The sequence below is a fragment of the Sciurus carolinensis genome, chromosome 9 (assembly GCF_902686445.1).
Source record: "Sciurus carolinensis chromosome 9, mSciCar1.2, whole genome shotgun sequence".
Lineage (NCBI taxonomy): Eukaryota > Metazoa > Chordata > Mammalia > Rodentia > Sciuridae > Sciurus > Sciurus carolinensis.
The window spans coordinates 84,898,103-84,924,792 of record NC_062221.1 but is presented as its reverse complement, the minus strand read 5'-3'; the positions used below and the strand labels follow the sequence as shown (position 1 = coordinate 84,924,792).

Genomic DNA, 26,690 nt, shown 5'->3' with positions numbered 1-26,690 from the left:
GAATATGCATTAATTTTATCATCAAGAATAATTAGAAGTTTTTCAAAAGTAATTTAGAATTTGGGACTTCTAAAAGACTTTGTCACATTCATAGTCTGGTTGTTTCTTAGCTGTTTGAGTCAGTCACCCAGTTAAAAAAGGGGGAGGGGGTGGCAAGAGCAAAACTTTATGCCAATGTTCCCAACACATGTATAAAGAAAGGTGTGAGGGAACTTTTGCTTTGTTTTGTTGTAAATGGACACAGAGAATGCTCCTACTGAGTTCCCATATAGTGCTTGAAGGCAGCAAGCCCACAGATCCTTTCTGAAAAATGTGTGTCATCATAGGAAATAGTTTTATTTCAAATCCAAACCTTTCTTAAAAATTATTCATTTTATTTCATAATAGCACAGGCACAGATTTATCTAGTGTGGAATGCAAAAGCCATGTAAATTGTTATCAGGAGAGAACAGCTGGAGGGTCACCTTTGCAGGCCCCTCAGCTCCCTTAGGAGGCATCTTTCTTTGTCCCTCTGATGGGAAACCTAGAAACACTACCCTGAGTAAATATGAACACATGAAGCTAACTGGTCAAATCATCCTAAAACTTATTTGGGCTTTAAGTTTTGAAGTTATGGAGTGGAAGGAAGTAGATTTCATAAAAGACCAATTTTAATAGCTCAATTTAACCCACTAAAATGAAAGCTTGATTATGTACTTAGGATTCTCACTGAATCTAGTAAATGCCTGAGCTGGTAGATAGTTTAGTCATTAAAATATAATCCAATAAAACTAAGGGAGCAAAATAAACTAATTTTAATCAAATTTACTTTGATTTTTCTCTGCATGTCTCTTTTCTCACTATAGGTCACAGTAATGAAAGGCAGTAATAGAAATAAAGATCATTCAGCAGAAGGAGAAGGAACTGGAAAACGACCAAAACGCAAGTGTCTTCAGTGGCATCCATTGCTAGCAAAGAAACTTCTTGACTTTTCAGAAGAGGAGGAAGAGGAAGACGAAGAAGAGGATATTGACAAGGTAAGTCTTCCATTTACTCCAGAAATTTCAAGTAGGTTTGAGTACTAATTAGAAACTTTAGTGAACTTGTGTGGTTTAAAAGATGTGTTTCCAAGAATTTGTATCACTTAAATCCCATGTGACCATTCAACTGACATTTTTATTGATTTCTCTTACAGTATCTATTTCTCCTAACTGAAATATTGAAATGCAGTGAGATGGGGATGTTCTTAAAAGTTGATGTGTTCACCAGAGGCACAACAGTGGGGATGCCCTCTGGCCTCTTTTGCTTACAGCTCAGTTCTGCCACCATAGAGCATCTTGGAGCTACTCTCTTGGTCTTTGGTGCTGTGACCTTCATAGCATCTGACTGTACTTGTTCCACCAAGCCTCTCTGTTCACTCAGTCCTCCAGGTTCCTTTCTCTGGCCTACTGCATGAGCTATTGGCTCTTGTTTAGAAATTTACACAGCCATGCAGGAACTTTAAAAAGTTCCACATCCTCCCAGTGGCTTGGAAGACTGAAGCAGGCAGATTGAAAATTCAAAACCAGCCTCAGCAACTTAGAGAGTTCTTGTCTCAAAATAAAATTAAAAAGGTTCATTTGTTAAGCACTCCTGGGTTCAGTCCCTGTTACCAAAAAAAAAAAAAAAAAAAAAAAAAATCACACACCTCTCCAGGTCTTGCCATACCTGGATTCTCATTATTATTTAAGCCTCAACACAAAAAATGGCTACAATACCTAATCATCTCCAAGATCCTTCCCATATAACTCATTCCAAGTCAAAGAATTTCCTTCATAGTACTTAAGACTATTTTCCATGTGTTTACTTGGGCACTCCTCTAGTCTTTAGAAACTAGAGGAGGAACTCATTAAGAGCAGAGGCCTTGCCTCTCTCCAGAATTGAGAATGGTGCCTGACAAGTAGCACATATTGCATAGAAGTCTACTGAATGGAGACTAAATGAATACATGTTTTGTGTCACTTCAAATTTTACAAATATATGTTTTTAATTTTTTTAAGACTTTGACATCCATTCAGACTTTTTCCCTTGACTTTGATCAATTATCTGTCTTTATCTGAGCAGGAATTAGAAACATTTCTCCTGTTTCTCAGACTTCAACTTTGGAGATACCCTTTATATCCCTCTCACTGTGACTTTTCCACAGAAATGGTAGAAGCCACCAGAAATCACTTCTTTAGCTTTCTCTGTGTACCTATATACCTATCTCACTCCTTACTCTTATTATTTCCCTTTCCTGTTTCAGAGAACAGGGTTTGTTTATTTTTCCTTGTTTTAGTCCATCTGCTGCTGCTTTAGTAGAACATCACAGCCTGGGTTAATTATAAGCAAAAGAAGTTTATTTGGCTCACAAGTTCTGGAGGTTAGGAATCCAAGATCCAGGAGCTGCATCTGGTGAGAACCTTCTAACTGCCTCACAGCAGCGTGGAGGGTATCTCCTGGAGAGGAAGCATGCATGTAAAACTGAGAAAAATCCCTGTGAACTCATCTTTTTATAAAGAACCCATTCCAATAGTAACTACCCACTCCCATGACAATGGTTTTAATCTGTTCAACTGCCCTCGTGACCTAGTCACATCTTATAGGTCTCACCTATTAATACTGTTACAATGACAATCTAATTTCAACATGAGTTTTGGGAGAGGACCTTGAAATCATAGAGCATCCCTATTCCAGGAAATTGTCTACAATTCCCTCTAACCACCTTAATGCAAGCCATCACCACTTCTAGCAGAGATTGTTGTCCCTTCCCTCTTTCCCTGCCATTCTCTTTCCCTTCTATGGTCTATTCTCAACAGAGGGGCCAAGGGGATCCATTTTGAACTTGAGGCTGTTGTGCTGCTTCTCTGCTTCATGAGGACATGGACTTGTGTATTCACTGCTCTGTTTGCATCACCTAGAACCATATGTGATCGATAGCAGATGCTCAGTAAATAGAAAGATGGGGCATCATTAAATCCTTTTCTTTTCACTGTTTTCACACCCATAGTCTTCTTTCTTCTCTATATTGGTCCCCAGATCATTATCTCATAGGCTTGGGTCTTCACATAGCACACCCTGTAGCCCTTTAAAATGCAGCCTCCCTAGCCCCATTCTTTCTGCTCCCCTGGGGATCTAATTTTTCTTGAGAAAATGTATTCTCTGCTATATGTGAAGAAACTTGTCACACAAGCTCGAAACACTTGATTTTGAATCTTCAATTCCAATTAGATACCAACCACTCTTGGCTCTTTCTCATTATCTCTTCCAAGGTTTTAATGGACCCTTAGTAAAAGAAATATAAGTCCAGAGAGTTTCTCATCTTTATTTTGTAATTTATTCAAGTGTTTTATTTATTCACTCACTTTTTAGTTATTCAGTGAAATAATTTGAACATTAGGTTAGTTAAAAAAAATTTTTTTATGTATTTGGCAAAATCAAATGCTTATATCCATGTTCAACCAAAATTTTTTTTTTTTTTACTCATCCTTTCAGTCTGAAACCACTGGTCCACAGGATTAAATGCATGTTTCTTAACATGACACAGCGTTTTTTTTTTTTTTTTTTATTGACACAGCGTTTTATTCATGAAGTGGCCCATATTTTATATAACCTTATGTCACAAATCTTGTTTTCATCTTTTATATACCAAGACTATGGAACTGCATACTGATGTTAAAATAAACCTTCAAGCCTTCATCCTTTTTAGTTCCCTGTATTTTCCCCATCCTGACTCATTTGATTCATCTTTCAAAATGTAGCTCAGACAACTCCTTTTCAGGGAGACTTTGTTGTGCTTTTACCCATCCACTAGTCTCACTGGTTCCTTGTTGCAGTCATCACACCTTTTTTTAAATTGTGCGTATGCATTTCTCCCCTTCAAAAATGGTGAGTTCCTTTTTCCAGCTTTTAGCATGAGTTTTACAATTTAGTAACTGAATCAAAAGTTATTCTTTTCTAAAGGGAAACCATAATTATTTCTTCAACTTATACAACACATTGTTATTTCTCTCTCTTTTAAAATTTCACAATGCCAAATATTCCTTGAAAATGCAGATCATTGTTAATGATTGTATATATAATTCGGGATATAAATCTGAATCCTTCATTCCTAATTATAAGACAGCTGTGGCTTCAAGATTTTTCTGTATTATTTTTGTCTCAAAGATAATCAATGGTTAATTAACTGCATTTGCAGTACTTAGGACTTTAAAAATATGCTAAGTGGTTAAGCAAGTGATTTTTCTACAGTACCTGCCTGTAACAGTTGCCCAGTAAACACTGTATAGAACAACAGCATTGCATTGTTGTGATTCTCAAACTATGATCCTCGGACCAGCAGCATCAGCATTTGTATTTGTTAAAAATACAAATTCTTAGGACCTACTCCAGACCTACAATATCAGGAACTCAGAATAGAACCTAGGGATCTGTTTTAACAAGGTCTTCGGGGATTCTGATACACACTCAAGTTTAAGAACTACTGCTTTACTGCATAATGTAGACTAATGACTACTTTGATTCTTCTTGTTTTTAACTACAGAACAAGTAAATTTTAAAAATGGTCTTAGTAAGCTTTCTGGATTTCTGTTCATAGTCCCATTCTTTCCAAGAAACATCATAGAATCGTATTTTAGCTTTAAAAGGTATTTTACAATTCTAATATTTTCTGAGATTCTGTGATTAGAGATATGCTTTAAGAAATTTAATCTGGCAGCCATGTGCAGAAAATAGCAAGACCAGGCCATGGGCCAAAGTGGTACTAGAGCAATGGAAATGGGAATTACAGACCCAGAAGAACTTGAATAGTGACTAATTGATTGTTAAGGAGTTTATTCATATCATAATAACATTTCACTAGACAGGGTGGCTTGATACTTATAGGTTTAAGGATTTACTGGGTGATTCTTCTTTCAAGTAATCATGTTAAATGTTTATTGTTATTATTTTACATTAGGAAGTCCCACTCGTGATGTTTGGAAGAACATTGAATTTATATTAGCTTTTAATTATGTATTTTCATATTAAATACTCTCATATTATTATCTGAAGATAAGTGCTTTCTAAAGAGGAAAAAGAGCTAATACTGATGTATTTTATATGGATATTGTTAACTTTGAGACCAAGAAAACAAAACTAAATTTATTCATTCATTAGCAATTAGTTAAGTTTTAATGTTATACTGGACAAGAAGTTAAACACTGTAATTATAAATGTAAATAAGAAAATTTTTGTTCTCCAAGCTTACTGTTCAATGAAAGAGGAAAAATGTAAGCAATTATTTTTTGTTTAATTTTTTGGGGGGAATGCATTATAATTATGCATAATAGTGAGATTCATTATGCCATATTCATACATGCACATAATTTACTTTGATCAATCTCATTTCTTGGTACTTTCCCTTCTTTCCCATCCACTTGTTCTACTCTCCTGATCTCCCTTTCATTATTATTTTTTAAATTTGTGTATTAAAATTGTGTGTATAGGAAGTACACACACGCGCGCACACACACACGGGATTGTGGCATATTCACATATGGGCATAGCATTAAAATCTAAGCAATTTTAACAATGTAAATATTTACTGTAATAGGGACATACACAATTGCTATGTGAACTAAGCAGGATACATTATAAGTTAGTTTCCAACCACTAATAGTGGTTAATGATTTTAAAAAATTACTACTTCCAATTTGTTTGGTATTTAAATAGAGGTAAGAAGAAAAAATAGAGGTAAGAAAAAAATTACCAACCAAAACGGATTGTTAAATCATAATTGAGATGTGTTAAACTTTTGTTTTGATTGGTTATAGGTTCAACTTCTTGGGGCCGATGGCCTAGAGCAAGATGTTGGTGAGACTGAAGATGATGAATCACCAGAACAGCGAGCCCGTAGACCAATGAATGCATTTCTTTTATTTTGCAAACGCCATCGCCCCCTTGTCCGTCAGGAACACCCCAGGCTTGATAACCGAGGTGCTACCAAGATATTAGCTGACTGGTGGGCTGTTCTCGATCCAAAGGAAAAGCAGAAATACACAGACATGGCCAAGGAGGTAGGTTATAATGACAAAGGTGTCAAGGTCGCTTTGAGCATCCAGTCCCACTCAGCAAATATTGAGTACCTACAGGAGGTCAAGCAATGAGAAAACCAACCCTAAGTCTCAGGTGCTAAGGAAAAATAGAAGAAATTTTTTCCTTATGTTCTGTGTCCCAGGCCCATTTTGGAAATACTGGTGGAGGTGCTGAGAGCAGGTTATTACCAAGTTTTTTCTCATGGGTAATACCCCACTGATTGATATAAGGGATTGATTTATTATGAATAGTGATTTATTAATCATGTCTGGTATGATTTTCTTTTAAGTGTTTTCTAGGAACTCATCTTCTGCTTTTGGAGAATGTCCATGGTAAAGATGACAATCTTAGGTTACTCTAATTGCATCATGGGAAAGAGTCTTTATATGCTAAATGCTTTGTGACCATATATATAAGTCAATCTTTTGGTCTTTGCAGCAGCAGCAGCAGCTGCTGCTGCTTTAACTTGTTTCTGTTCTGAAGGTAGCACAGCATGAATATTTAAAACCAATAAAGGCATGAATGGCAGTAGAACAGGATGTACTGTGATGTGTTCATGTGTGTAAACACTGTGGAGGCAATCCTTGGTGAGAAACATTTCCATGCAGCAAGGCTATTCAGAGAGGTGGAACATTAATCAATTCCAAAATGATAGCAGTTTGTAAATTTCTGCCAAAATTATATTTTGGTACTGTTTCTCCATTACTCTCAAATTAGTGTAGGAGCATTACTCATTTAAATATATTATGAGTGGATTTATTCCCAAGTAAGAGATAAGCAAAACCATATCCTTGTGGTTAAACCTGAAAGGAATAATTCTAACCCTGTTTCTTCAGAGTTCAACTTAAGAAAATCTTGATTCATGAAAACCCCTGCTGCCCAAACATTTGGTTTATGCCTCTGAAAAAATGAACCAGCAGGGGATAAAATGCGTAGTTTCAAGATATTTTATTAGACAATCAGTATGTGGAAAAACAATACTTCGTTTTACTGTGGTTTTACTGAGTTCTTTAATAAGGAAACATGGAACATAAAAATTTCTTATGAAATGTTCAGGGAAATTTTAATCCAGAGTAAATGATTAGCATCGTTGCTGTGTAATTAATGATCACACAAGCTTCCGGAATTGACTATTGTTAAAGATAGAATTTTAAGTATGTTGGCCATCTGGAAAATTTAAAATCAAATTGCAGGAACCTACATTATTTTAAATGTTTCATTAGATTTGTACTGGCATAACAGTAATTAACAGTAAAACTTTTTCATTAAATAGCTTTACATTCTTTCATAGTAATGCTTATATGGTAAAATAAACAATTATCTGAAGTCTCACAGGGAACTACATAAGCTTCCTATAATTAAACACTTGAGTTTGTTTTGGATTGCTGTTTTTGGATAACATGCAGCATATCCCCAGTATATTGTTTGCCTTTTCTTAAATGCTGCTAATTTACAAACCCAATAGGTGGCCACTTTTAAGAAAGGAGGTATTATTTTTGTATAGGAAATCCCTTACTAATTGCCTAATTAGATTCTCACAATGTTTGCCATTGTGGTGCTATAATAAAATCTTTTAAGGTGGCCCCCTATGATCTAAAAATGGAGCCCATAATGTCCCACATTACAACTTGCCATGTTTATAGTTGCATTTATGAAAGGTTGCCTCATTTCTCCCATAAAGTGTAGATGATTTAGCTACTTTCAAATTTATGACATAACTGGTTTCTAGTCATGATTCTTACTTGTTTCAACTTATTTACTAAATGGTTTCATAGTTACATTAATGTAGTGTAATTGTGCTAGTGCTTTTTGTGTTAATTTGGCAACCTTAACTGGAATGTCATTTCAATCAACAAATACTTAATAAGTGGCTACTGAGTACCAGGTTTTGGTGGTGGTTGCTAGTGATAGAAGCCAGTAATAAATATGATCTCTGTTCATCAAACATCCCCCCCTCATTACTTTACAAACTATATTTTAGTTCGTAATTTTTAATTTTATTTTTATACCCCAGCTTAAAATATTTTTATTAGACATAGTCTTTCAACGTAGTGCATGTTTGTGAATGCTTAACATGTATTCACCAAAATCTATCCTGCCATTATTAGTCCAGTGAAAAATCCAGTCATGCATCACTTAATGACAGGTATGCACTAAGAAATGTGCCATTAAGCTATTTGGTCATTGTGCAATCATTATAGTGTACTTAAACAGACTTAAGACATTTACAATGTCACTAGGCAGTATAATATTATAGGACTGGTGTTGTATTATGTATGTGTTCTGCAGTTGCCCAAAACATTATTATGTAAATTATTCCTTTCTCTCTGTGGTTTTAAAAGAAGCATGTTTTAAAAATAAGAGTGAGTTATAATTAATACACATTTAGAGTGATTCCTTTTTTACCTCCTAGTTCATGAAAATTTCATCTCATTCTTCCCTTACTCCTGATTATCACCTTATGTTAGTGCATTTGGTTGGTTGAAGCACCCATTCCATAATTTGTCATTTTCTTGAATTATCGCCCAGCACTAATTTGCATTGTTAGAGGGAAAAAAATCTTGTTGAATGAGTGTTCTGTGTTCTCTGATGAATCTCATCAGAGCAATAATTTATTGTAAGTAAGTAATCTTAAAAGTACTATCCCAGAGATAACCTGGATTGCATTCTTAAATTTAGCAATGCCCAACAATGGTACAATGTTGTGCCTGTTAACCAATTTTAATTTCTGGATGTGTGACTGCCTATTGGGAGGTATGGAAGCGATTTTACCTTTCCTTGTAACATCTTTATATACTCTAATAAATAGAGGAATACAAATCTCTGCATATTTGCCTACCACATTGCTTGAACCTTCCACTTGTCACCCTAAACTAATTATTGTATTTAATGGATTTATAATAAATTTATAGGATCATAATGTTGACCTTCAGCTAGAACAGAGTGCAAAGAGGAGGGGAGAATCTGAAAAGTTTTGACAATTAAAATGACCCTTAAGGTGATCCCTGCCTTTTAGGACCAGAGGACCAAGGATATGCAGTAGAATGCATGCATTTATTGATTGATTCGTTCATTCCTTGCCCACGGTTTTAAGCAAGCACAGAACATGTAAGATCATCTCTCTTCTTCAAAGCATAGGAGTTAGTTTTTTGGACAGTCATGTGTTCAGTGAACAAATGGTATATTTATCCTATTCAGTTTAAATGCCTGAGAGCTAAATGGATTTGAGTAAGTATGGCAAGAATGGTAATAATACAATATTATGCATCTTATGGGAAGAATCTTCCTGTGCCTGGGAGGTGGGAGTATATCAGGAAAGGCTTTATATCCTTGGTTTTGATAATAGAATTTGTAAAGAAAGACAAGACTCAGATGTGGGAATTTGAGATCAGTTTTAGGAACTAGGAAGTTTATTTTACCTATTACCTTGGTTATATGTAGAATAGTCATAGGAGGTAATGATGTGTAAAGGTAAAAATAATCATTAGAGATCAAGTTGAAAAGTTTGTTAAGTTCAGTTGTATGCTGGTAAAACAGCTATGGAATTAAATGTAAAAATATGAAATTTGAAGGCAAATGATACTAGCCCTTTGTAAATATTGGTATCTTTATCACTACTGGAGAAAAGATTATCACCACCACAAAACTCTGGAGATTTTAATAACTTCTTCCTCCATATTTCTTCAAGATAAGATTAACCTATTTTTGAGATAATTTTTGTAAAGATCATTCATTCCCTTGTTTTGGCTTCATCAAAAATGAACTCTATTTCAAATAAGTAGTACCGTATTTCTTATGAATTAAAGTGTGGAGGCCTTTCTTGACTGTTACGCATCATGCCTAGCAGACAGAATTTGTATTGTTGCCAGTGTGCTGCAGCACTTGGCGTGCTGTTAGTGTGACCCCTTATTCATTCAGCATCCTTGAGAAGCAAGTGCTACACATAAGTGATTTCCAGATAGATGAAACTTCAGTGTTCTTGTAAAAACTACAAATTTATTTTGTATATTTACCCTGAAAACTTTAGTTAAAATTTGATTTGTTTCCTTATTCAGAACATCTTTTAATACTTCTATCCTTTATTTCCCACTGTGAATTATGGATGAGCCTTTGTGAATAATTGAGTTATATTCAAATATTTATTTATATAGTAAATAGTTCTCAACTATTTGATTTTCTTGAATTTCCTCTTTACTTTTCTTTGGATTTCCTCTTTTGGGCCTACTCTCAGTTTCAGCTTCTTTCTTTGACTACTGTCTCATTGATGTGGACTTTCTGACTGTGGCTTACTTGGGACCCCATCACTCTAGAGGGGAAGTAGATGGTAAAATCACATATTTAGGCTTCATATTTTGCAACATTCCTTTTTTCTTAAATTTATCCATTTTTTTTAATCTTTAAATTTTTTACAGACTGCATCTTGATTCATTGTACACAAATGAGGTACATCATTTCATTTCTGTGGTTGTACACGATGTAGATTCATACCATTCATGCAGTCATACATGTACATAGGGTAATGATGTCTGTCTCATTTCACCATTTTTCATACCCCCCTCCCTCTCATTTCCCTCTACATAATCCAAAGTTCCCCCATTCTTCTCTCACTCCCCACGTTCATCCATTTTTATGTTCCAGATACAAGGACTTTTCTTTGCTGTATTTAAAAAAATATTGTCAGGGATTTAGGGGCATAGCTCAGTGGTGCAGTGCTTGTCTCATATGCAGGAAGTCCTGGATTGAACCCCAGCACTGCTAATAATAATAATAATAATATGTAGGTATATCTTTTATAAATTTTACAAATTTATAAAAAATAAACTTTTAAATATTGCTTTATCATTTTCATGATTCTTTTATAAACATTTTGCTAATCATCAGAACAATCCCACGAATGGATTATTTTCCAAACGGTAAAGATGAGATCACTGAGGAAAGTTAACTTTTCCAAGCAAGCAAAGTTAGTAGTAGTGAGGCTGGGATTCTCATAATTGACTTCCTTTTACTCAGACCTTTTTGGATTTTCCACATCTATAAAATTTCAGGGAGATGCCTGTCCTTACAGGGTTGGATGTAAGGTACAAATAAATATACGAGCAAACATTATATAAAGTTTAGTATGCTATACAAATGTTAGTTTTAGAGTTAAAACTAATGAGCAACTTAATGTTTGTTTTTATTTGATATTTCTCTACTTAATGAAAACTCACTATTTTATTTTGAATTACTATATTGAAAAGCTACTAAAAGGCAAAGTTGAGTCTTTCAAACAGAATCAACAAGCAGGGACAAAGCTAGATAAATCATTTGTCCAACTTGGCAGAAAATGTGCATTGTGATTAATAGCCTCTACCAAAATAGATGTGCAGTGAACTATTTGATTTAAAAATGGTTGTCTGTTTGCTAATTTGTTTACTAATATAATAATACTTAAATTTCAAATCAAATCTAATTACAAGGACCTTATGAAGACCCTGGAGCTAGTGAGTACTATTGAGAACTTAAACTAAGTCTCACACTCATCTTGGTATCTAGTTCCAGTTGTTAATTGTTAGCTTGATTGTGGGACCTAATGCTCAAATGTGATATCTGATGTTACTACAGTAATTCCTGGTTACTTTGGAACTTGTGAGCATTCAAAGGGATGTGAGTTAAAGTTAACTTTTGCACCATTTGAAAAATGTGCAAATACTTGATGTAGATTATTTGCAAGGAGAAATTTAAAGTATTTAAGGAAAGTATTAAAGTGAACATATTTTTTAAGGAAATGTAAGCATTTTGACAATTCAACTTATGAATTAACACATCTTTCTAATATTTTAAAGGATCTTTGATAATGTTTTCTCACCCAAGTCCCTATCTACTTTTTAAGAAGTAATAAAATTAAAATTTTAAAGCACTTCTTAAGATTATGCTTTTTAAAATTAGCACATACTGATTAAACTGACTTTTCTCCTAATTATCCAAATTTGGGAATAAAATTTACATAAAAAGAAACCACTGTTTTCACACTAATCCTCATCCTTACACAATCCAAGCAGCTGTAGACAACTCCCTTGAATTCAGTTTTTCCTTTAACTTTTCCATAATAGAGCAACCAAACAATTCTCTGGTCACAATATTCAAATCACTATTTCATGCGTTTAATTTCTATAGGAGTAGCTTTATCATTAAAAATTTTTAGTTTACTGTATATTTTTATTCAGTCAAAACCGTAAACTTAATTCAGTGTTCTGTCTTGCAAAAGTCTTAATTTTCTTCCTAGAAGAAACAGCTATCAAGGATAATTCACATCACATAGTGAATTGAGTCTTATTATTCTAATGATAATTTTCAAATTTTTGTGATGGAAAGATCCTCACATGAAATCTGCACTTACTTAGTACTACTTCTCAAATATCACCCTTTCCTTTTCCTCCTTGTGTGTGATTTCTGCCTGCTGATGAAATAGGATACAGCTGTCTTAGAACATACTATGCGGGTGTTCAGTTATCCCACTATAGGGTATTTATAAAATAAAATATGTGTAGTGATTCTTTTTAAAAATCAGATGATTTCCTGTATAATCTTTTACACTTATAGTAGATTTTATTTTATGATAATACTTTGCATATTTGCACCAGGATTGTCTTTATTTATGCAGGGGTTCTCAGCATCCGTTATTACTAAATCTCACAGGGTTGCTCCTTTCTCATTCACTCTGTTGAGAAGATCTAGACTGTAATAATAATTAGAAATACTAGTGGAATTTTAAATAGCATTCCACCCCCAATTAAAAATAAACAACTGAAAAACAATAGGTGAATATGTCTCTCATTAATATTGAGTTCCTTTGTGGATCAAATTTCCATTTGTGTGTTTGATCTGGAAAAGTAATATTGAAGCCACATTTTTAAAAGATTGACCTAATATTCTTTTGTTATATAATAATATATATATGTATATATGTGTGTGTGTGTGTGTGTGTGTGTGTATATATATATATATATATATATATGCCTTTGTCAAATATGAAGGACCAAAAATGCCATGACAAAAGGTATGTCTTTAATGCCAGTAATGAATAATAGAATCAATAACTGAAATAAAAATTTGGAATTATTGCTAATGAAATAACAGTAGTTGAGATTTAAGAGAAGGGAGTTAGCATTACTAAGCACCTTATATAAGTCATTAATTGTATTCATAAAGTACATTTAGGTCATCTAATTGGAAGTTTGCAGAAAGAAATCGGAGCCTATGAGGAGAATTTTCATTTTAATGGAAGACATTGGAAAATCAGTATTATAGCAAGAATTTAGTTACCTGCAAGAGTCTTTCATTGAAATATTTAGACCAAATTAGCCTGTGATTGATGTTCTTGGAGGATAAATGAGCTTCCCTCCTACCTCTAGCATGAACAGTTTGGCCTTGGATATCTAGATAAGCAAGGCCTATCTCTCTGGCCCTTTCAGTCTTTTGATGATGAATTTCACCCGCATGGTTGCCCAGCATGGTAATAATTTCGCTTGCTTTGCTGTTTACTTCAGATGACATAAGAAGCCCCCCACCCCACCCCATTTCTCCTTTACCCAGCCTTCTCTGTAATCCTTTCCAAATAACCTCATCCACAACAAATGATTAAACATTTTTGTTGTGTTTTAGAGCTGAAGCAAGTGATTGATGAGGTGCCTAGTTCCAAGGACAGTTAGGCATTCTTAAACCTGAGACTCTTTCTGCCTCCGCCCTCACTTGATACTTACACATTGCTTGTGTTTTTAATGAATTTCTGGCATCTCTATCCAACCTTTAAACTTCTTAATTAAGGACAAGGATTATGTGTTACTCTTTTCCTGTCTCCCACATTCTTAACTCTCTGCTCAATGTATACTCGATCAAGGTGGGCTGGGGATACAGCCCATTGGTAGATTGTGTGCTTAGCATGTATGAGGCCATGAGTTCAATACCTAGCGCCACAAACACACATATACACTCATATACATGCATGTGCAATTGAATATATGTTTTCATGGTATTGGACATTTATTTTGAATTTAAGAATCTGCAAGGTTAATATTACAATACGGTTCCAAGGTATTGGACCACAGGGTAAATTCCCAGTTACCATTTTCTATAAAACGCTTCATATTTCAAGACTTTCTCTTGACCTTTGTCATTTCTTCCACTAATGTTTTGCTTCGACTTTACAAAACAACTTTGCATGCCTGAGTCAGGACAAGGCTTATAAACTATGTGTAAAAAGAAATAATATATTTCTGTAGTTAATTGTAGAGTGAAAGCAATATGAAAACGGGACTCTACTTCATGCCCTTTCCTATCCTCAGTGTCTGATAAGTGTCTTCCTTCTAGTTAATGTTCACAAAGTGTTTGCAGTGAGGGTGGGTAGCATGTATACAAGATAAGGGACATGATTGTGGTATAGTGCTTGTCACTGCTTTCTGTTGGCTTCAGCATCAGCTCCCTGTAGTAAACTAGTTTAAGCTGGCCTTTATTAGAGTCGTCAACTATGCTCTAAAAATAGTCGATGCTGTCAATAATTCATTTATAAAGTTAACAGTATTGATTTTTACTGAAGCACATTATTAAATAATTCTTAGCAAAAGATGTGATGTCTACTGGGAAAGAGTTTGTTCAGCAAATGAACATGGGGAGGATGAGAGGGGACACCTAGTAGGCAGTTTGCATGCTGATGACATTGTCTAGCATCTTATAACTGTGACTTTCTTAAAAATTTTGAACTACCCCCCATATGTTAATAAATTTGAAAGTCTTTTGTCACTTTATAAAGTAGTGACCTTTGTCCAAATGACTGTTCATCTGACAAACACAGCCAGTGTGCCTGCTACTAGGACACAGTAATGATGCATGTGTCTACTACTTCCATTTTCACCTCACCCAACCATTTGTCACTTTCTGCCTCCAGACAGCAGTCAGGGCTATTTGTCTGCCTCAGCTTCATATGCAAATTTCCCATCCACATGCATGGGCTGTGATAGTGTATCTCCTATATCACATTTGATATCCCTAACTGCATTCTGGTATGTAATGAAAATTATAGTTTTCTCTGGTCCTGTGTATCAATTTAATTACTTTTGTAAGAAAAATGAGTATCTTGTGGGTTTTTATGTCCATTTATAGGTAAGTTTACCTCTTATAGGTTAAAAAATTAAGAAAATTTGAGTTAAGATGACTTTGAGATAATACTAGATCCCTGTCTGTTAACATTGCATTATTATCCACTATTTAGTTTTCATTTATATGATTTTAAATGGTGGGGAAAATATCATTTAGACTGTATATTCTTTCTTATACCAGTGTTAAAGGGACCTTTTTTTTTTTTTCTGTTGGGTTAAATTAAAAGCTATTTGAAACATACTAAATTGGGTAATCATGTACATAGAATGTCCATTTTAAAAGGTTAGCTAATGAGATTGAAATAATTGTATTAATCTAATAAAATATCCAGTAGTATTTACATGTAACATTTGAAAAACACATGGAAAATACATTTTTTATCAGATAATATAACTTTTGGCAACATATAATGAATATCAATATGGTATTTCATTTTAGAGTCACTGTCTTAAAAGGAGAATGAGGTATCAGTGGAGAAAGGGTTATAGTAGAAAGCTGCAGAAATACAAAGGAGAAAGAAAGATGTCAGTGGAGGTTAAAACTTCCAAGTAAGACATAAAGTTAGTGATAGATTAATTGCAACATCACACATCAGAGCTCTCAACTTGTTCAAATATTCAATCATGTGTGCACATTATAAAATGTTGGCAGGTGCACTGACACTTTATTGATGGAGGACTAAAATCTTAGAAAGGTTACACAACTTGCTTGATGTCCACAGCTAGCTGGAGTAGAGGTTGTTTGGAATCCAGATCATCAGACTGTGCATTCAGTGCTCTTTCCTACTCAGGGCCCCTGTGTCTTCCAATGACTGAAAAGTTATATCAGTTGACCTCCTCTGTTCCCCTTCTCCTGCTCTTGATCTTGGCTCCTTTATCCCATAATGAAGTATTTTGCTCTGAGTTTGCATTTATCTTACTAGTACATCAAAACACAGATGTAATTATTTTTAGCCATAGTTAGCAAATTTAATTAAGTTGCAGGAATAATCTTGATTTCTGGCGCTGGTGTAGACTCACACTTTGTGGTGTATAACCAAAATTACTTTCAAATAGACCATCGTTTACAATAACCCTAGGCATTGGTGGTGGTGTTCTCTGTTTATGCAATCTAAGGTTGAGACCCAGAGAGGCCACTTTCTCTGTCCTTGATTGCCATAGCCTGAAGTGGAAGTATCAGGGTTTGAACCCTCCATTTTCTGTCTCCAGAGCTTTTGGTTCTTTCAGTTATAAACAACTTCCTGTCCCCACCAGTATCAGACAAACTTTTGCTTTTGGGGTTGAAGAAAATGGAGATTCAAAGACAAAATATGTACCCTTTGGGCTCTTACCCCTAATGGAATTTTCAGAGCCCTGTGCCGAGATTATCCTTCCTCTATGTGGAAAGCTAAAGAAGTCACTGAAAGTGGTTTTCTCATTCATTATTTAAGTGAGAGGAATGGGTAAAAGCTATTTGAACTTTTCTCAATCTGTATGTCAATTAAAATTTGCTGTTTTTTTTTTTTTTTTTTTTAATAGTATAAAGATGCATTTATGAAAGCAAATCCTGGCTACAAATGGTGTCCTACCACAAACAAACCTGTGAAATCGCCAACACCCACAGTCAATCCACGGAAGAAACTTTGGGCCTTTCCATCTGACTCTTCAAGAGACTTGCCAAGCCCCAAGAAGGCAAAGACTGAAGAAATGCCTCAGCTGAACTTTGGAATGGCTGGTGAGTTAGACACTGTTTCTACCCCTTCCTCAGCAATAGGACAATACATGTATTCAATATTTTTAATTAATACACAATTGGGGATAGTAAAATTCCCAATATGAAGCAATCACAAATTTATGGCATGTCTTAAAGCATTAGAACATGATATACAGAGAATATATATTAATTAAAGGAAGGAGATGAAGATCAAGTTATGTGTGAATTTCTGTCATTGACTGTGTAGAAAAGGAGACAAAAATGTGAAGATTGTCAGGAGCTTAGGGAATTTTATAATACTTAAAATATTGCATACACATACATACAACGAAAGATCCCAGTAAGGGCCTTGGTTTTCATGGATATCTAAAAAGCCACAGTATCTCAGTATTTGAAACCTTGAGGGCAAGAATATGAAACAACTCCAGCACACATCTGAGGTGGATCTAAAGGTGTGTCTTACAAAGAGTTTTCATCTTAACTCCCCAACCCGCATCTCACACCTCTCAATTCCTGTATGGGCCAAGCAAATTTTAAATTCCAGATAGTCCCATTTGTTATGGAACCTTGAATACTTTTGCGGGGGTGGTAAGGAATGCTGAAGAATTTATTACCATGAATTAAAGTATTTATATTCAACCTGTAAGTGTCTCTATCTTTCCTGGCCATTGCAATGCAATACTCAAAAGAAGAATTTGCCAGGATGAAATTCAGAGATTGGGCAGAGTAGAAGCAGTAAAGTTGGTGTTGAGCCATAGGGTTCCTATTTTATCAAGCAAATTCTCTTTAGAATCAGAATACTGAACCATTTACAATATGGGAAGGTTGGACAGAAGTTGGGCGATACTGGGAGAACACATTTACATTTTTTTGTTTTTAAATAGCCAAAAAAATCTTATCAGACTTAATAGTTCAAGATATGATTTATTTAAATGCTGAAAGTGAAGCTTAACACAATGACAGCATTCTGGGGAAACAGTCTCCAGGTGATTTTTTTCTGTGCAGGTCTATAGTATGACTCTAAGTGAGCTCCCAAATGATGTCTTCCTTCATCTTTTTTTTTTTTCTTTTCTCTTTTTGTGGGGATTGAACCCAGGATAAGTGCATTCTAAGCATGCACTCTACTACTAAGCTATACTAAGCCTCCAAAATGATGTTTCTGCATGTCTCAAAATAATCAAAATATAGAGATCTGCTCTCCTTTTATCTGTTACTTTATACAATTTTAGCTTTAACTCACTTGTTACTGTGACAGTCTTGTGGATACTGTTGATGGTTCTCTGGACTTCCCATATTATATCATTTGGAGCATTTTTAAAACATTCTCTTATCAAGACCAAAAAAGGCTATGTAGATGACTGACTTCTAAACTAAATGTCTTTGATTATCATTTAGCATCCATTGCTTTTTCTCTCACTTCTAAAACAATGTTAGTGCATTTAGGTTTTTTTTTTTTTAAGAAAACATTGAATTATTCTCTGCAAACAAATAATAATTTCAAATAAATTATATAAAACTATGAGAAATGTTTTTGTAGTGTTTCTGACACTATTAATCTACCAGTCTTTTACCTATAAAATTGAAGTAGAACGTAAACTTCAACAAAGATATTTATATCTTAGCTTTTTAAAACAGTGTTTTTAGTACCAGGGATTGAACCCAGGGCACTTAACCACTGAGCCACATCTCCAGCCCTTTTTATTTTTCATTTTGAGACAGGGCCTCATTGAGTTGCTGAGGCTGACTTTGATCCTCCTGTTTCAGCCTCTTGAGCTGGTGGGATTACAGGTGTATACCACTGCACCCAGCATAAAACAGTGTTCTTTACAGCAAAGTACAGGAAAACACAAAAACACTTTCCTGGCATTCATCTCATTGTACAATTAATTGCCTGTGTTGGATTTTGGAAGTCCATGGTGAGAATTCTTACTCAGCTTCCATGTAATCGTTTATATTAGTCTGATATTTCCAAATTGCCTTTAATTAAAACCTGCTTCTTAGCTATCTGAATTAGGGGGTATAGAGGGATTTTAAAGGCTGGTTTAACTTTTCCTTAGCAGAGAATCTCTTTCATTTTGTTTTGTTTGCTCTGGTTTTTCACTTGAAGTTTTTTAGTTCATAATACCCCAAATTTGTCTCATGTATATGACTTCCAGGAAGGGGAAGTTATTTAGAAATTAATACAGTACAAACCCTCTTCATAAAAGGAAATTGTGCTATTTATGCAAATATATTTTAATAGTTCTGAATTATATAATATAAATGATATAAAGGATGTGGTAATTTCTTGGTCTATATTTAGTATCAATATAGCAAACTTCTTGCAAAGTCACATTGATATATAACTTAAATTATAATGTGATCATGTTCGCATTTTACTTTGTAATTTCAACTAACACATTTTTATCTTTAGAAAACTATCATCCAATCCTGCTGGTCTCTAGGATGACAGCTGCAAAAGTATTTCACTCTGAAAGTACCCAACTAAACTTTTACTTTCTACTTAATTCATTTCGCCTTTCTGGTTTTTAAAAATTTTTAAATAGCTCAAGTATCTATTTTAGAAGTCTCAATAGTACTTAAATTTAGTGTTAATTAAAATTGAAATCTTTAAATAACAACACTCGAGCTTTGTTTCATCAGATCAACCAGTGATTGCTTACATATTCTGTTTTTGTGTCTTTCCATATGGCTGTCTTCCAACACTGACATACTTTCTTGAACACTTAATCATTTGGTGGACATAGTTTTCCCTCTTATAACCTCATAAGTACCTTGCAACCTGTTTGCAATTTTTAAACAAATTGTATATATGATCAAACTTACTTCATGAGTTCTCAAAACAAGTTTTGCATAAGGTATACTTAAGGGTATCAAAACAGGTTTTGTATAAAGGTATACTGAAGGGTATATCTTGAAACAAAAAGAAAGAAACAACTGAATGTCTTCAGACAACATTTTGATTGATGCTCATCTTTAATTATAGAGATTCCTAAAATTAGATATGCATTTATTGAGAACCTGTGTGTACTAGGAGAGAAACCAAGCTAGGCATTTTTACATGTGTTCTTTTGTTACAGTACTGACTCTTAATTCATTTAAGACAACCTTTAAAAAATGTTTCTTATTATCTCTAATACTTTTTTTGTTTAGATATATGACCTGGGTCAAAAATCAGTGGTAACATTAAGAAGATTAGTTTTAATTCTTGAAGTTATTTTGAGAAAGAGTCTAACTACTCCTAAGATTTAAAATGTCTAAAACACATCAGTTAATTTAAATTTATCCTGAAAGTTTTAAAGAGGGATAATTTGAAAAGCTCACTAGATTTTGAAGGTCCATTTGGAAAATTTGTCATTGTTTTCTAGTTCTGATAGCCTGGTTTTTTTTTATTAGTCTTGATTTCATCTGGCAGAAATAACAATTGAGAATAAAAATCTCAAACTTTGTGGAAGATAAGTGTAAGTATTCTTGTTTAAGAAAAATAAAAAGAAATTCCATCTCAACTTTCCATGCCCAGAAAGAAGCCTCAGGTTGAGAGATAATTCGTGTTATAAGCAGCTGTGATACTGAAGAAAATGCTGTGCTAGAATGGTGAGACAATAATGGTATTTAAAAGAGTTACAGAAGTACAAGCACTAGGGCAAATATATGCCAGGTTATTGTTAAAGAGTTTTGAAAGTTTCTATAAAAGTTACGTGGTTCTGTTGCATTTCTGTCTTTATTAATATTCTCATTGATTCTCTATAGATTATACATACATCATGCTTGGAAGGTGATGATTTGTTTGTTTTTGACTTGTTTAGATCCTACTCAAATGGGAGGCCTGAGCATGCTGCTATTAGCTGGAGAACATGCTCTTGGGACACCAGAGGTAAGCCAGTCCCTCATCCCTTTCCACCCTGCTCATGCTTGGGCTTAGGAACACAGACATTTGTATTCTGTTCACATTGTTATTTTTGCAGCTCACTGCTTATAGCTCATGAGCAAACTTTACTTATAATTGTTTTCATTATGATCTGTCTGTATAACTGGTGTGTTGAGAACAGAAGTGGTGTAAATAAATCTACAGGGACATGAACACAAGTCCAGTGGAGATGAGTGTCTGCAAATCTAAAAGTAAGAAATGCAAAGTACTATCTGTTGGCCTTTGCTATGACTGGCATGGATATGTACATTGTATCTTTATAATTCATTTACTCTATTCAAAACTTTCCTGCTCTTTTGATTTTCTCATTTGGATTTCCTAGTAGAAAATGATTGTAAAAAACATGAAACTATTTTTTTCTCTAGTACCTGAATAATTCCAAACTTCTGTTTTAAAAATCTGAATACATGACTTTGCAGAATTGTTTTATTTTTCAAAATGGAACAAAAAGGACTGGACCCTTGTGAGCTTGGTATCTTAGTCTAGTTATTGGACTTCTCTTGTTAAACATTTATGGGTATGATTTGATGGGCAGATAGTGACAGTTAACCCACACATAGTTTGCATTTGTGGAATCTTTTATTTTCCAGACACTCTTAACAGAGGCCAGTCAAATTAACCTGCAGGTCATGTTATTTTATCACACTAGGGTTCTTGAGATGGAAATTTTCAGTCCTCAACCAGAATAAGTATGTAGGGCAAAATAGCAGTCACCTCAATTTTATCACAGATTTATACTTTTATTTTTTTTTTAAATTGTGAGGATGCCATGTAGGTTATAGTGAAAGCCTATTCAACTGTTTATATCATATGTGACTTTAATAGTTTATATCTGGATCCATAGTTGTTGACTATCTATTCAGTTAAATTATTTTGATTCTGTTCAATTTAGTATATCAAAAATGTATATTTTTAAATTTATATTATACTTTTTAACTTGGAAAAAAACCTGATATGTGTCACTTGGTACTTTTGCATACACATTATTTGGCATGTTTGTACTTTCTAACACAAGTAGCATCGTCAGGCATCATTTCATTTTCTTCCATATGGTGCTACCTATTGGCAAACCAGGTTAACTCTCATTTACGTATAGCATATCCCAAATGTGTTCCAGAGATGATTGTTGGAATAACAATACACATTTGACCTTTCAACACAACTGTACAATTGATTTCTAAGAATTCATTGCCTTGTGAAAGTCAGCATCATCTCACCTAACAGATTTAATAATGATGATGGTTTTTATTCCCAATGTCTTTCAACATTCTTTTTAACTTTTCAGTATAACTATAAACAAATCTACATTTATAGAACTTCTAGATGATAGCCAAAGAAAAGGATATTTCCCTGACCCCTTCCCTTAAAGTTGTGCCTCTTGGGGTCTTTTCAGTGCATTCTCCTATTCCCTTTAAAGCATAGAGGTTTCAAAAAAAGCAATTTAAGTATTACAGTGTTGGATCTTTTATCTCTGAAGTGGAAGCATTTTGAGAATTCTCAGGCTAAAAGAAGCAAAATTAAATGACTTAAAAATGAACCATAATGAGTGAAGGGAACTATACTAAGGGAAAAAGTGTCACTAGATCTTCAAGTACCCAACTCTGTCTTCATATTCCCTACCCTTCACCTCAGAGATATATAGGTTATTAGTGAAAATAATCTTGACATATTGGAACAATAAAGCAGTAAAAATACGTAAAATAATCTATTGCCTTTGTAAATACCAATAGTTTGAGAGTTTACTTCATAGATATCAGAAGACTTCCGTTAGCCCCTGGATTTTTATGTAGAGTCCTATTTCAATTATGTAGACACAGTAATAGAACTTTAGGGACTTACACACACAGGCAGATGAACATAAGCCAAACATAGTAAATATATACTTAAGCTTTCTAAGAATTAAGCAGGAATATAAGATGAGAGATTCAAAAGTTTTCTGTTTTTGACATTTAGAACAATTACTGTGAAATTTGACATTTTACAAAAATTCTACCACAGAAATGGTTTAATCATGACTTTTTAAATGCCATGAAACAATCTTTATTCTGAAATATTATTCTTAAAGGGAAGAAATTTTCTTTTGTTCGTTGAACCGAGACCTATTCACATATAAAAAGTTCTTGAGTCTAAATTAATATAGATAATAGATTTTTTTTTTTTTTTTTTACTTCAAGTCCCAAACTGAAAGGTTGGTTGTTTTTGTTTGCCTTTATTCTATTCTTGATCTATCTTAAGTGTTCTTAGAGTTGTAGACAGAGATTTCAGTTTTTTGAAATATCAGTGGGCAAATAATAATAATGTTTAAGTTTTCTCTTTTTCCTCATCTTAATCTTCCATAATAGATTTGTGTCTATTAGTTGAACATTTTTTAGTGCTACTGTTATTAAGCTGAGATGACTTTATAGTCTCAATTGTGATAAAGAGGTGAATTTTGATCTATAGTTTAATTTTTTAAATTTATTCATGTATTTTCTTTATAGTATAGTTTGTTAAATTTATTATATACTGTATATTTTATTTACTCCCCCAGTATAGTGAAATGCATGAATTATTAGAGATAAATCTTAGAAACAATGTTTTATGAAACTTATTGATTGAAAAATTGATATATTGAGCAAGGCAGACATAAAGAAAAGAGTGATTCATCATGGCTCAAAATGGTAGACTAAGCAAATCTTTACTGAGTTTTTACTGACCAGTTCATGGTTGTCAAACTTCATTGCTCTGGGCCCAAAATGAGGCAGCATATCATGGTGGAAGACCCTGGGAAGGGAATCTGCTCCCCTCATGGTGGACAGAAAGCAGAAAGGGTGGGTTGAGGTACAGGGAAGATTTACCCATCCCCAGGGTACACCCTCAGTGATTATCTCCTGTAGCCATACCCCACTTCTCTACAGTCACCATCTAATTAGTCCATTCAAACTAAGATGGACTGATTATGTTACAGATCTCATAACCTAATCATTTTGCTTCTGAATATTCCTATACAGGAATATTTGAGGAACACCTCATATCTAAACCATGACAACCATACAAGCATAGTAGTGTTATTTTAACCACATGACAGTAGAAGAAATAGCAAGGAGTGTTTCCGGTGAATATGAGATTTAAGCAAATTAAGTCAGAAATCAAGTGAAGTTGTTTAATCAAAAAATAAGATCCAGATAAATAGACTAGCAGGGAGCTGTAGAGGAGAAAAGATGGTGTTTCAGTTGAATGCCCTGAGATTTAAGGGAATAGATACTTTTTTTTTTTTTTAACTTTAAGTGTGCAAAAGACAAACAGAAGAACAATGTTCACATTGAACTGAGAAAACCTGAAAAGAAGGTAGTTTGTTTCATATCCAGGGAGTTATCGAAAGATAAATGCAACTCACTTAGAATGTGCAAGGCCCTGATTGTACCCTGACCACTGGGTGGGGAGCACGTAATGAAAATACAGTAAATAAAGCCGAAATATTTGATCTGGGACTACTATAAGTTACCTTTAAGACTAAGAATCTGCTTTTTATTAGTTACTTTAGTAAAAATGCACAACTAAATTAAAAATTTAAAATAAAGGCAGGGAGTGATAGATAGGTGTGGAAAGGGCAATTATTCCCACATCTAACGTGTCAAAGAGCATGGTGTTGTGGTGTGGATGTGAGTTGTCCATCAAAAATGCATGTGTGAGACAATGCAAGAAGGTTTGGAGGAGAAATGAATGGGTTATGAGAGCCTTAACCCAATCAGTGAATTAATCACCTGATGGCATTAACTGAATGGTAACTGAAGGGTGGGTAGGTGTGGCTGGAGGAGGTGGGGCATTGGAGACATACCTTTGGGGTATATATTTGTATCTGGCAAGTAGAGACTTCTGCTTCCTGACCATCATGGTTTCCTCCACCACACTCTTCCACCATGATGTTCTGCCTCATCTTGAGAACCAAGGAATGGTGCCAGCTATCTAGGACTGAGACCTCTGAAACATGAGCCCCCAAATAAATTTTTCCTCCTCTACAATTGTTCTTGTCAAGTCTTTTAGTCATAGCAGTGAAAAAACTGACTAAAACAGTGGACTAACCTTAGAAAGTAATGATATAGTGTTGAACCTTAGTAACAGAAAGACAGCTTGATTAGAAAAGAAAGAAAGATGGTTGGGGGAAAATGGAAAATAAGATGTTAGGTGGCATAATCGTAATTGATGGTAGAATTTTGAAGACATCAATATTTACTCAGTTGAATGACTGAAGCCAAACCTTCCAATGCTTGCAAACTGCCTTTAGATCTTAGGGCTGTGATTTTAGAATACTTGCTTCTTTTGTTTGAACAAACAGGGCAATAAAATTTTGATTAAGCCAGTTCTTGCTTTGCCTTACATTCTGTGAAATGGAACTAATAATACCCATTTGCCTGTAACTCTGAAGACTACTATGAAGATAAATTAAATAAAACTTGTAAGGCAGGTTTTTTTCTGGAAAGAATTCTTGTAGGTATAGTATTGTTACCTTAAGTTATTCTGGGCATTTCATACTGCACTTGAAAGTTTGAATTATATTAGGCATTATTCCCATAGGCTGTAATATACTGTACAGTTTACACACATGCGTGTACACACACACCACCTTACTTGTCCATTGAAACCTTGCAAGAATTTACCATTGTAATTTACTGTTATCATCAAGTACTCAAGAAGAAGACAGTTTTTAATACTTGGGGGAAATCAATATGCAAAGTAATGACTTAAGCAGAGTAGCTGAATTAGCATCAGATTAGGGATAAGATTCCAGTGGGTGATGGGCTTGCTTCCTATAAGGTCCTGTAGGGAGGTCATGTTACATAAGACTTTTAACAGTGTGAAATTGAGTGCTGTCATTGCATACATTGATATGAAAAGTGTTTATTGAAAACTGTGGATATGCATCTACCAAGTGGCAGAACAGATTTGAGCCCAGGAGAACTAACCAGTCTTCCATAGTATATTAGTTCCTTTGTGATTCACTCCCCACCTACCCAGCCTCAACTGTGCTACTTCTGTGATGGCCTGTGCTGAACTCTTACTTCAGCTACTAGCAGCCAGAGCAGGGGCATTTCATGGGTGCTCTCAGGGCCAGGCATTGTACTAAGCCCTTCACAGTGATTATTCATTTTCCCCAGAACCCTGTAATATCAGTTTGTTATTGTCTTCATTCTCCACGGTCATAGAACAAGGAAGTCATAACACTAGGATTTAATTCCACATATTTTGTTATATGATGAGATAGGCAGTATCTGAGATGGAGAACACTTTGTTATCTAATATGTGGTAAATAAATCAATGCTTATATCCATACTTTCAACAGTTTTAAATGAAACAAATATTGATTTAGGTAAAATTGAAAGTTTTCAACTTTTTATAGTTTCTAATGTCAGTGAAATTAGGAGAACTATTTTCCTGTCCCTTGGTACAATTTTGTTTGTGTGATAGGTGCCTATGTAAGGTACTATATTTGACTATCTGGGATACTTAATCCATGGAATGACATTTTCCCTTTTTTTTAACTCCTAGCCCAACCCACATTAAATTTTTAATTCCCTTTTTACAAGTTTATAGGTTTTAAACATATTTTGTGAAGAAAGATGTATTTAAATTCTACTTTGAAAAGGAAATGAAAACTCTGAGCCTTTTCTCTTCCTAAATGTGTTAGGGCCTCCCCTATGTTCATTCCTTGCCTATTTATTGCCTTTTTAACTGAAACTGCCTATCATGTCCTTGAGCCCAACCTCTTTCTTCTGCCAGCAGTGGGGATCAAAGACCCAGAGAATCAGGTTATTTTACCCCACCCAAATGGCAATCACAGATCCTCCAAGTCCCCTGGCTGCACTGGTGAACTTGCATGAGTTCC

The 26,690-nt window shown here is 34.4% G+C and overlaps 1 protein-coding gene across 9 annotated transcripts in view; it reads left to right on the top strand.

Annotated features, from left to right (window-relative positions):
* The window catches only part of Bbx (BBX high mobility group box domain containing), a 246,833-nt gene that overhangs the window by 156,245 nt on the left and 63,898 nt on the right, over positions 1-26,690 (top strand). For all 9 annotated transcript variants that reach the window (XM_047563432.1, XM_047563431.1, XM_047563430.1 and 6 more), the window contains 4 exons: positions 846-1,016; positions 5,811-6,053; positions 16,725-16,920; positions 20,706-20,773. In XM_047563432.1, the coding sequence (XP_047419388.1) occupies positions 855-1,016; positions 5,811-6,053; positions 16,725-16,920; positions 20,706-20,773 (669 nt within the window). In that variant the 5' untranslated portion in view covers positions 846-854. The remainder of the gene's footprint in view (positions 1-845; positions 1,017-5,810; positions 6,054-16,724; positions 16,921-20,705; positions 20,774-26,690) is intronic.